This window comes from Triticum urartu, chromosome 3, assembly GCF_003073215.2.
Source record: "Triticum urartu cultivar G1812 chromosome 3, Tu2.1, whole genome shotgun sequence".
Classification (NCBI taxonomy): Eukaryota; Viridiplantae; Streptophyta; class Magnoliopsida; order Poales; family Poaceae; genus Triticum; species Triticum urartu.
In genome coordinates, this window is record NC_053024.1 from 539,558,049 (window position 1) to 539,569,802 (window position 11,754).

At 40.9% G+C, this 11,754-nt stretch overlaps 1 protein-coding gene across 7 annotated transcripts; it reads right to left on the reverse strand.

The window, feature by feature from the left end:
- Window positions 1–7,920: 7,920 nt before the first annotated feature.
- Window positions 7,921–11,367, reverse strand: LOC125544850. 7 transcript variants are annotated; one of them, XR_007299749.1, is made up of 5 exons: window positions 11,045–11,367; window positions 10,838–10,936; window positions 10,100–10,517; window positions 9,627–9,715; window positions 7,921–8,228 (listed from the first exon to the last, which is right to left on the reverse strand). XR_007299749.1 is itself a non-coding variant. In XM_048708624.1 (4 exons), exons 1-3 carry the CDS (start codon window positions 11,078–11,080, stop codon window positions 10,179–10,181), a joined length of 474 nt encoding a protein of 157 aa, XP_048564581.1. In that variant the 5' UTR covers window positions 11,081–11,364; the 3' UTR covers window positions 9,448–9,715; window positions 10,100–10,178. The 7 variants fall into 7 exon arrangements, 1 of the variants encoding a protein (XP_048564581.1); XR_007299746.1 differs by lacking the exon at window positions 10,100–10,517 and adding an exon at window positions 8,760–8,869 and having other exon boundaries at window positions 11,045–11,358; XR_007299747.1 differs by lacking the exon at window positions 10,100–10,517 and having other exon boundaries at window positions 7,921–8,197; window positions 11,045–11,355.
- Between the last annotated feature and the right edge of the window lie 387 nt (window positions 11,368–11,754).

Sequence of the window (11,754 nt, forward strand, 5' to 3'; positions counted from 1 at the left end):
AAAGTTTATAGATATTACGGGGAAAATACGTTTTTATCCATTTTCAAAACTGACTTAAAACCGTAAGGAATAGGGAGAAAAAATACATACAAAAAAGTTTCGCATTTGTTCAAGCTTTCCAACGCCATAACATTTGCTGCATTCGGACGCACGGTTAAAAAATGAGCTCGAAAATACGAACTCGGTAGGACTTGTACCGTTTTCTAAATTACTTTTAAACCGTTCAAAATTAGAAAAAACTTTTAACATAAAAAATTAGCGCATTTTCATAAGATTTCCAACGCCATATTATTTGCCTCAATTGGATTAGCCGTTTAGAAATGGCATTGAAAATACGAACTTGGGTGTTCAGTTTGCGAAATTTTACGTTTTTTCAAGTTACTTTTTAACCATAGGGAATTAGAGAAAACTTTCAACATGTGAAAGGAGCGGTTTTGCGGCAGCTTTTCAACGCCATATTATATGCCTCATTCCGATAAACGGTTTAGAAATGCGGTCGAAAATATGATTCATGTTTTTTGTGTTAAGAAAAAACGGTTTTCAAAACTGCTCTTAAACCGCTTGCATTTTGCCAAAAATTTAAGTTGGGTCATGATACTGGTGTCCATAGCTTTCCAACGGGATGAGAATAATATATATATTGCGATATACCGTTGGAAAGCTATGGACACCAATATCATGACCCAACTTAAATTTTTGGCAAAATATAAGCGGTTTAAGAGCAGTTTTGAAAACCGTTTTTTCTTCGCACAAAAAATGTGAATCGTATTTTCGATCGCATTTCTAAACCATTTATCGGAATGAGACATATAATATGGAGTTGGAAAGCTGCTGCAAAACCGCTCCTTACACACGTTGAAAGTTTTCTGTAATTCCCTATGGTTAAAGAGTAATTTGAAAAAACGTAAAATTTCGTAAATCAAACAGTTGAGTTTGTTTTTTCGATGTCATTTCTAAATGGCTAATCCAATGGAGGCATATGATACGGCGCTGGAAATCTTATGAAAATGCGCTACTTTTTCATTTTGAATTTGTTTTCTAATTTTGATTGGTTTAAGAGTAATTTAGAAAATCGTCCAAGTCCTACCGAGTTCGTATTTTTGAGCTAATTTTTTAACCGTGCGTCCGAATGCAGCAAATGATATGGCGTTGGAAAGCTTGAACAAATGCGAAACTTTTTGGTATGTATTGTTTCTCCCAATTCTTTACAGTTTTAAGTCAGCTTTGAAAATGGCGAAAAATATTTTCGCCGTAATTTCTACAAACTTTATCGGAATGGGGCAAATAATATACCGCTGAAAAGCTACAGAAAATGCGAAACTTTTTCATGTTGATGGTTTTCTCTGATTCCTAGCCGTTTTCAAGTAATTTCGAAAACGGCGGGATCATGCGTTCTGCCTTTATCGTGAAATAGATTCTTCGAAAATGCACCGCGTGAAGAACCTGAACTTCTCGGTGCGTGTACCTGAACTTCACTCTGTTTTCACGTGATTTTTTTGCTCGTAGGTCTCTATCCACTGCTCGTAACTCTCCATCCATTCACCGGAATTGAGCAGGTGATATACCGATGGAAAGCTGCTGTGAGCACGCAAGTTTCCCGTGTTGATCATCTTTTCATACTCGCGACGATTTTAAAAGTTTTTCATCTAAAATTCATTCAGCGTAGTAGTTGAACTTCCTGTTGTTTTCACGTTGAACTTCTGTGACGTATTTTTGTTTCTAATTTTCTCGTCCATTCGGTAGTGTTACACAAATGATATTCTTTTTGTACAAACCTCTCACACAATATTTTTTTTAACTTTCTCCGACCGAGGACTTGAATTTACACAAATGATATTCTTGATGTTTTAAAGTAATTAGAAAATGATTTCTGCCTTCATCGCGAATGGAAATGCACTGCGTGATGTAGTTGAACTTCTCGGGCATGTCTGTTTGAACTTCACTCTATTTTTGATGTGCTGTTTTTTGCACTGCGTGAAGTAGTTGAACTTCTGAGGCATGTCTGTTTGAACTTCACTCTTTTTCACTTTATTGTATTTTTCTCATAGGATACACACACCATGCTGTACGCGAACTTCTGGTTGTTATCACTTTGAACTTCTCTCTGGTTTGAGCGAATTATTTTAAAACACAAAAAACAATATTTTGTATATTTATTTTGGACATCTAAATACACGACGAACCTCTCTCACAAGAATTTTTGAACTTTTTCCTCCCTGAGCACTTGAACTTCTAGCAACCATTTTTTCGTTTATGAGTTGTATTTACAAGTGCAAACAATGGCATTGTGTTTTTTATTTTTTGAATAGGTAAATCCTAGGTTTTTATAAACTCCGAACTTGTTTGTTATTTCAACTTGAACTTCACATTTTTTATATTTTGAGTAAAGAATTGTTTTTGATTTTTTAAAAAAACTTGAAATTTGACTACCTTCTCAATTTGAAATTCATCATTGATAATTTAACAAAAATGGATATCTATGAAAATCCTAGATTTTTTTAATAAACATCAACACTTTGTAAAGTTTTATTAGGATCGGGAAAAATGCCCAAAATGGCATTGTTTTTTGAGCTTCTAAATCCTAGGTTTTAATATACATTGAACTTCTGCGTTATTTAACTTGAACTTCACATTTTTTTATTTTTTGAGTAAAGTTTTTTTAAAATAAACATAAATTTGACTATTTTTTTATTTTTGACCTTCATGGTTGATTCTTTAATAATAGTGGATGTCTTAGTTTTTTTAAAGAATTTAAAATCCTAGTTTTTTTAATAAACATCGGACCACTTCACTATTTTTATTTTGAACTTCTGGTTTTTTAAAAAAGGGGAAATTCATTTAAAACTTTTTTTAGTTTTCCTTTTTTAAAATTTGAACTTCTTCATTTTATTGTTTAGTAATAAGAAAACATCTAAGTTTTTTAACCTTCGAACTTCTCATTTTTTTTACTTTGAACTTCTTAGAAAAAATATGGTTTTAAATAAGCAAACAATTTTCTAGGTTTTTAAATTTGAACTTCTAGGTTTTTTGACCTTCTCCATTATTTTCAAATTGAACTTCTAGGGCTTCCAAATTTGAACTTTGGGAATTAGAGAACATGTACTTTTGAGTGCATCCTTTTTGAGAAATTCACCATTCTTACTCTATGCGAACTTCATTTTTTTATATACGAACTTCTATGGGAATTTACATTTTTTCTCCACTTGAATTTTGTACATGAAACTTTCTATCATGTTACATATTTTTGAACTTTTTGATGTCACATATTTGAAATTCTTTCTATACACAAAAGGAAAATAAAATCACCAATTTTTTTATGCACATAGGAAGAGGAACGCACATGATTTTTTTGTACTTCTTTGTTATTTAGAATGGTTTTAATTAACTTTTATGATGTTTTTTTCTTTGAAACTGTAACCAAATTTGTTCTAAAATATCAACGTATTTTTGAGCTAGAAGAAATACTCACTTGTTTTCTTAGACCATAGGAATTAACTTTTTGATGCATTTTTTTGGCTATAAGAAATGCTCGCTTGTTTTAATTTGAACTTCCACATTTTCTATGTGTTGAATTTGAAGGAGGGAGCTGAAAACCGTGGTGAGATAATTGATCCTCTTGGTTTTAGAATAAACAATTTTGAACTTCTATGTCTTTAAAAATGCCCAATATGACGTTTTTTTCTTGAACTTGCAAATCCTAGGTTTCTTATATTTTTTGAACTTATGTGTTATTTTACCCCACTAGGAGTTCTCTAGCTAAAACCAAAAAGGATCTTATCCTTCTGAGCAACGAACATGCAATCTCCAACTCACCATTTTTCTTTTCGTCTTCTTCCTTGTGTGCCCAAATCCCAAGATCTACAGCTGCTAGCAACTTCGTTTGTAAAATAAAATCAAAACCAAACATTAGTAGATTGGCCTTCAGAACGGATTTGGCTGTAGTGCACAGGAAAATGCAGCAGTGTCGCCAGACTGTTAATTATGTTGCATTATTAGTACAACACCAACCTACTGACGGGATCCATTTATTCGAAGTAGTAAGTATATAGGAAGAGAAAATACATGCTCTCTCTCACGGTTAGACAAACAGCAACAAGAGAAAGCCAACAGCATAGCTGGACTCTAGGAGGGTGACGAGCATGTACACAACCGCACTCCAGCTGCTCGACCTCAGCAAGAAAGAACATGCAGCATGCAGCAGTGCCGCCGGACTCCAGCGCCTTGACCTCACTTCAGCATGGTCACCACGACAACTCTGCAGCGTCCCGCATGGCGCCGAGCTGATCTTTTGAATGCCACCTGGAAGTGCAAAAATTAAGTGTTGACCATAAAAATTTAGAGTAATTTGAATGGCAGGAACATTATAGCCATGTTGTGTCCATTGATTGAGGACTATAGGACGAGAAGGGGTCATAGATGCGGCAAGCAGTTCAAGTAGTACAGAGCGCATGCAGCATCAAGCCACCAAAACTGAACCTGGCCTTGTTTTGTAGGAAGAACGAGAGAGCTCAACAGTGTCTCACATGGTGCTTCAGTCGAGGGAGAAGTTCGAAGTGGCCTCCACGAGAAGTTCAACATGGCAATGGGCGAAGCAGTTGGGGGTCGAGAGGAGGCTGGTGGTTGGCCACGACGGTGCACTGCCAGGCGTGTCGTCGGTGGTGGCGGGTGGCACGATTGTGGATAGAGAAATCAGGGAGGCGCTCGTGGCCGGGGCGAAGCAGGGAGCGCACATGGTAGGAGGTCATCGCCGGGAGGAGGAGCTAGGCGAGGCCAGGGGAGGCACGGCGGCGCACCAGAGGCAGGCGGCACGGCCGTTGCGTGGTGGCGGCAGGAGGTGATGGGATTGGATCCCGGGGCGGAGGTGGCACGGTTGTTGGATTCGGGGACGGGGGTGGCGCAGCGGACGGATCCGGGGACGGTGGTGGCACAGCTGCCGGATCTCGGGGAGGGAGCGGCGCGGCGACCGGATTTGGGACCGGTGGCGGCTGGTTCCCGGGGCAGGGGAAGGGGAGGCGCAAGAGGAATCGAGCAGAGGAGGCATGGGCGGGTTTTCTTTTTCTTTTTTTTCTCCACGGGTTCGGGAGTTCGGGAGGGGCTCCGCGGGCCCTTATAGGGCTGATCGTGATCAGAATAAGTGCTTGCTAAAGTAACAATTCATTCACAATTTCAAGTATGAATCAGAAACTTCATTGAAAACTAACAAACTATAATCTCAGTCATTGAAGCAATTGCAATTTATCATAACATCAGAAAGAGTCAATATAAGAGTTTTTCAGCAAGTCCACATACTCAACTATCATTTAGTCTTTCACAATTGCTAACACTCATGCAATATTTACGGGTATGAAGTTTTAATCGGACACAGAGAAAGATAGGGGCTTATAATTTTGCCTCCCAACCTTTTACCTCAAGGGTAATGTCAACAATAATAGTTCATGAAAGCTTACATCCAATTAGCTATATATATCAGGATCTTTTCAACACACAGTGATTGCCAAAGGATAAAATGTAAAAAGGAAAGGTGAAGATCATCATGACTCTTGTATGAAGTATAAGACAAGAATAAAAGATAGGCCCTTCGCAGAGGGAAGCAGAGGTTGTCATGTGCTTTTATGGTTGGATGTTCGAAACCTTATTGAAAAAAACGTCACTTTATATTGTCACTTGTGATATGGACATTTATTATGCAGTCCTTCGCTTTTATTTCTTCCACATCACAAGATCATATAAAGCTTATTTTCTCCACACTAATAAATCATACATATTTAGAGAGCAATTTTTATTGCTTGCAACAATGGCAACTTACTTGAAGGATTTTACTCAATCCATAGGTAGATAGTGGACTCTCACGACAAAACTGGGTTTAAGGATATTTGGAAGCACAAGTAGTATCTCTACTTGGTGCAAAGAATTTGGCTAGCATGAGAGGGAAAGGCAAACTCAACATGTTGGATGATCCATGACAGTATAATTTATTTCCGATGGAAGAAAACATAACCCATTATGTTGTCTTCCTTATCCAACATCAACTTTTTAGCATGTCATATTTTAATGAGTGCTCACAATCACGAAAGATGTCCAATATAGTATATTTATATGTGATAACCTCTCTTTCTTTATTACTTCCTATTAATTGCAACGATGACTAAAACTATGTTTGTCAACTCTCAACAACTTTTATTCATCATACTCTTTATATGTGAAGTCATTACTCTCCATAAGATCCATATGATCTCTTTAATTCCTTTTATTCTTTCTCATCTTTTATTCCCTCAAGATCATAGCAAGATAATCAAGCCCTTAACTCAACACTAATCTTTGTTATATATAGCTCACAGACTCGATTACATAAAAGGATTATAAAGCTAAACTCAAAACTAGATCATACTAAAACTTTATTCTACTAGATCAAGATATTACCAAAAGGATCGAACTAAGAAAAACGGTAAAGATAAAAGTGGGATGGTGACACGATACCGAGGCACTTCCCCAAGCTTGGCAGTTGCCAAGGGGAGTACCCATACCCATGTACTTATGTCCGCTGCCTCGGAGGTGGTGATGATGGATTTGTTGATGATGTAGGCTTGTCGTCCATCTTCCAAGGCATAGGCTCACCATCATAGAAGGATGATCGAGTCTCCGGGATCCTCGAATCTGCAGCCAAACTCATCCTCTTGAATCTATACTAGCACAAATGCCCGTGCGTTGCAACGGGAGGCTACAAAACTTACCTCCAGCAGGAATGCAGGCTGCGACCCTAAGAGCCTCTAGCACCCTGATCGCAACGGGCTTGCTTTGAAATGTCGCACAATACCTGAGGAAGAAAGGATGTGGCGTCCGCGTGCAGTGGATCATCGGCGGCAAAATCTCTACTATGAAATTTAAGAACAAAATTAACATGCAATAGTATTATTTCTAGTTCATTGCATAAACTTATTTGGGTTTCATCTCTCAAAGTAATCCAATGATTAATTCTATGAAACAACATTCAGATAGAAAACATCGTATCTCGGCAATTTGGGGTTTAATCAGGGATGGCTTGCTCCTTTGTCACCCAAATATACATGTACTAAGAGAACATCTATTGGATAATAGAACAGAAGGAGAAATAATCAACAGTGATACTGTCCAGTAACACAAGGAGAAATAATCAAGCATGATGTTTCCAGTAACATAAGGAGCATGGTGATAACTACATTGCAGTCGTCGCCAACCGAAAGCAACTGGCGCAACCCAGAATATAAATTGTGTTGTAACGGTAGATAAAAATCCTCATATGCACCATCTGCCGGTGTTCTGGGAACGGGGGTCCCTAGACTTGCCTGCCTGCGGCCCGTTGCGTGGCTAAGCCAGCAAGCCGTACGGACCATCTTCATCAACAAGGCATCCAAGACCCTCGCGAGGGGCCAAGCCTCGCGAGGCGGACGACACAAGACCTCTTCTGGAGTGGCCTAGTCGGGTAGGCTCACGAGGAGCGGAGATATCAAGGTGAGGCAAACCTCACGAGGCTCTCATGACGTGAGCCATGACGATCGACACCAGGCGGGCGCCAGCGCGCGCAGCGTCCTTGCTTCCTCTTTGGTACAAAGGAGGTCAGCACAGACGAAGAGTACCGAGGCATCAGGCAAAGGTTGCCATATCGGTGCAAGAAGACCAAGATTAGAAGGACGGCAAGACAAAGGTCATTATGGAGCCCAAGACAGCATCACCACCAGAGCCTTTCACAGGCAGAGACCGCCTTTGTCAGGATAGCTTGTACTAGCTACTCCCTTCAAATTTGCCCGCCGTTGTTGGCTCCCTTCCCGCTCAATATTTGGGAAGAGGATCAGAGCCTCTATAAATAGGACTAGCCACCACCATAGGCAGAGGACCATTTGAGACCATCCAGAACCACACAAGTTAGCCAAGCACAAGAACACCTCAACCTCAAGAGACTGCTCTTCCCATTGTATTGTTCATCATCTGCCCTAGAGGCAATCCACCGCCACCACACTGGAGCAGGGTATTACACCACAACGGTGGCCCGAATCAATATAAATTTTGTGTATTTCTATGTTGCGAGTTCGTCCGCGAGATCTTAGCAAGCTAGGGCGTAGATCGGTGGGAGGAATAGGCTTCACGCGCACCCCAGTGTTCGAACCTTAAGGGTTTGCCAGAACCCCACATCCGACACCATCTCCATTATTATGCTCACCATCTGAAGTATATCAAATATAGTTAAAAAAAGTCTGCAAAAAAGAAGTAGATATTAATTAATGCTAACAGACAAAACTAAGAAGACAGCTATGCATGACACACATATCGTATATATACAACCCACAAATTTGAAATTTCAAACAATTTTGCAACTCAAACAGTTTGACCACTGACCATATCAACTAATCCATACAAAGATCTTCACATAAAGGCAATTAGCAATCAGAAAAAAGTTCCGCACTATACTATATATCTTATCAAATCAGGTGACACAGGAATTCCTCCGTATTAATATATTGTAGTATACACCAAGATCTCCTAGCTCTATAGCACCTTACTGTAGTCTTGTTTTAATGCGTGATGAAGAGGAGAATCATGTTGAAATACTACTAACCATAAAACAACATGACATATGTTGGCATATACAAATTACAAAAGCAAGTTAACACATCACACAATAAATGAGTAAACTCAGAAGGTCTCAACTGTCAACATGTAAGCCATAGCATCAAAGATGTTAGTGAGTGAATTTATCTTTCCCGCACATCAACATTGTCATGTACCTCTTTGAATAGTTACTTAACATGAGAATCTTGTGAAATTGTTTTCCTCGCGTGTTAGGTTGGTGCATTGTTACGGTAACAAAGCTGACGACCCATGTGGTAGATTTAACCTGGTGATCATAATACATTTTGATCTATAAGTAAGAGTAGTGCTAAACCTCTCATATCTACCCGCTGAAACCAAAAGTATACAAATGATGAATCAACATGTAAGTTTAGCATTGTTTCGATCATTATAAGTTTAACACCAAATAATATTAAATCTATACAAAATTTTTAGCCCAGCCCAGGTCCTCTCAACCGCAGAAGGCAAGATGCGTCGATGTCGCGAGGGTTTCTGCAATCTCGTGAGATGACGAACTATTCTGAAAAGATTGTTTTCTTTTCTGTAGCAATGGGGCCGGGTTTCCAACCATAATGAGGTAGAAATCTAGTACGTGAGTGGTGGAGTCGTGGAGAAACTTATGGGCAAGAGCTTGGGGCCTACACGCCTGGGGCTGGGCCTCCTATAAGTCAAAAATTCTAAAAAGTATACTACTGGGCTATAGATGTTGGTTCGGCCATGCCTAGGGCTATAGCCCTAGCTGCCCTAGGCCTAATTTCGTCCTTGGTGACCATAATACATTTGGATCTATAAGTAAGAGTAGTGCTAAACCTCTCATATCAATCCGCTAAAACCAAAAGTATACAAATGATGAATCGACATGTAAGTTTAGCATTGTTTTGATCATTATAAGTTTAACACCAAATAATACTAAATCTATACAACAAATTTAGCAGCACAAAATGAGTTTCATACATATACATGGGATGATATTTAGATGGATAATGAAATAACTATACATAAAGGAGGAAACTTTACAACACCTCCGCATACTTATCGAGTAATCCCCTATCATCTTCCCTTATCATCTTCCCTTTGCATCTCCCCACCAACGCCATGCCATGCGCTACAACTACACCAAACATGAGCAGCCACATTATGAGATGGATTTAGAATAGCTTACCATTGCAGTAAGAAAACATTCCCTTGCATATGGAGAAGACCTTGATTTTATTTAAATTGTACAATGAGCAGTCAAGTAAGATGCACTACAACAGATCCTGTTCAGTCCCAACCAGGCAAGTATGTTCAAGTACTAATGATGAATGTCGTTCTTTATCCCCCATCCAAATACCTAAATAGCAAATTGTTTAGGACAATAACACTATCAGTTGGAGAAGGTTGTTCTTGCTTATAGGTCATCGAGACCCAACTTCTACACAGAAAACACATGAAACAGAAATAAACTGTACTAAGGATGAATGAATCAACCGTGGCCTCGATGAATCAACCGTACCCGACGATCGCGAACAGGAGCTAACGACTTGAGCCTCATCCGCCTGTCCGGGGCCTCTCCATCACTGCATGCACGGCGGCTACATGTATTGACGTACATGATGTTTGAGTTCGCCGAGAACAGCACGCTTAGCAAGTGGCTCCACAACGACGAGGTGCTCGGATGGAGCCAGCTTGTCTAGGTCGCGTTGGACGTGGCAGGCGGACTCAACTACGTGCACAAGTATTCCAAGAGCAGGAACATCCTGCTCGACACATGCTTCCACCCTAAGCTCACAAACTTCGACCTCGCACTCGTGATCACCGTCGATACCGAGAACGAAGCCCTGTGGATGACCCGACACATAGTCGGCACGATGCACACACACGACAGCGTTGGCGAGCAGCAGCGCACACGCCACACACATGCACGTCCTCATCTACGATGACCACAGTGTCAGACTGTGAGTTAGTAGCTGTTGTCAAAGTTTCAAAAAAAACCAGTTTCGTCAGGCGTAAATGTAGCTGTCAAATGTTCAGTTTCGTCAGTTAGGATTTTCTTTAGTTAGTGAAATAATCCAAGCTGCGACTTGACCTTAGATTGTTAGTGTAGCCCGTTGCATTGACCGGATCGTGGGATGGCATGAACTGAAAAGATCATGGGGACGATGTAGGGTGGCAAGCAAGGAACTTTGGGATGGCAGGGCTCACATCTCGGGCGTGGCCTGATTTCCCCTTTTTCAGTAAGCTCTGTACTCACCTGATTGTGTTCATCGCCAGTGATCTCGGAGTCGAACAAGAGATGCTGCAGCAGATCGGTAACAGCAGCATCACGTCGTCCGGCTTCTACACTGAACACCTACATAATAAACAACAACAACGCACGCATCTGAGGCGGGGTGGCTGGGAACCTCGCAGGGAGATGAGGAAGGGGAGGTCGGCAGAGAGCAGGCGCCGGTGAGCTCACCGTCGATCTTGACACAAAGGAGAGGAAACCAGTCATGGGGGAGGAGGGGAATAGTTGCCGGCCCGGATCCGCCGCCAGGAGGCACGCTGGGGCGGTTTCCGGCTTGGATCCATCGCCGGGTAGCGCTTTGGTGGCGCGGCGGCGCGACGCAGTGAGGAGGTAGATGGATGGGGGCGCCGGGTCTCGGGTGCGCCTGGGTCGTCAGGGTTGGCGCCAGTGGGTGGGTGGCCGATGGAGGTGCTCGACGATGGTGGAGAGGGCGGTGGTTGGTGGGGATTGAGGGGTGGGGTGGGGTATGAGCCGGGGAGGAAGAAGGTGGGGGCGTGAGGGAGTTGTTTAGGGTGTGTTTGGTTTGGGAACGAAGTGGAATGGAATGTCATGGTTCCATTCCACTAGAATAGGTTGGTTCCATTCTTGTGTTTGATAGAGACAATTCAAATGAATGGAACGGTTATATTTCGGTGTTTGGTTTTAGAGATCAGAACGAAATGGATTTCTTCATATCTCCTGTTGTTTTCTTGTGATTATGTATAATATAACTTTGACATCAAACACAAACAAAACACATATATAGAGGTAAAAGGAAATCATCAACACAGCAATTCTTTCAATTGCAAATGATGGTATATGCCCAAAACAAGTGATACATATTTGCCTGTCAGACGTTAGCAACAATTAGCAGTAGAACTTCATCAATTTTCTATCATCTG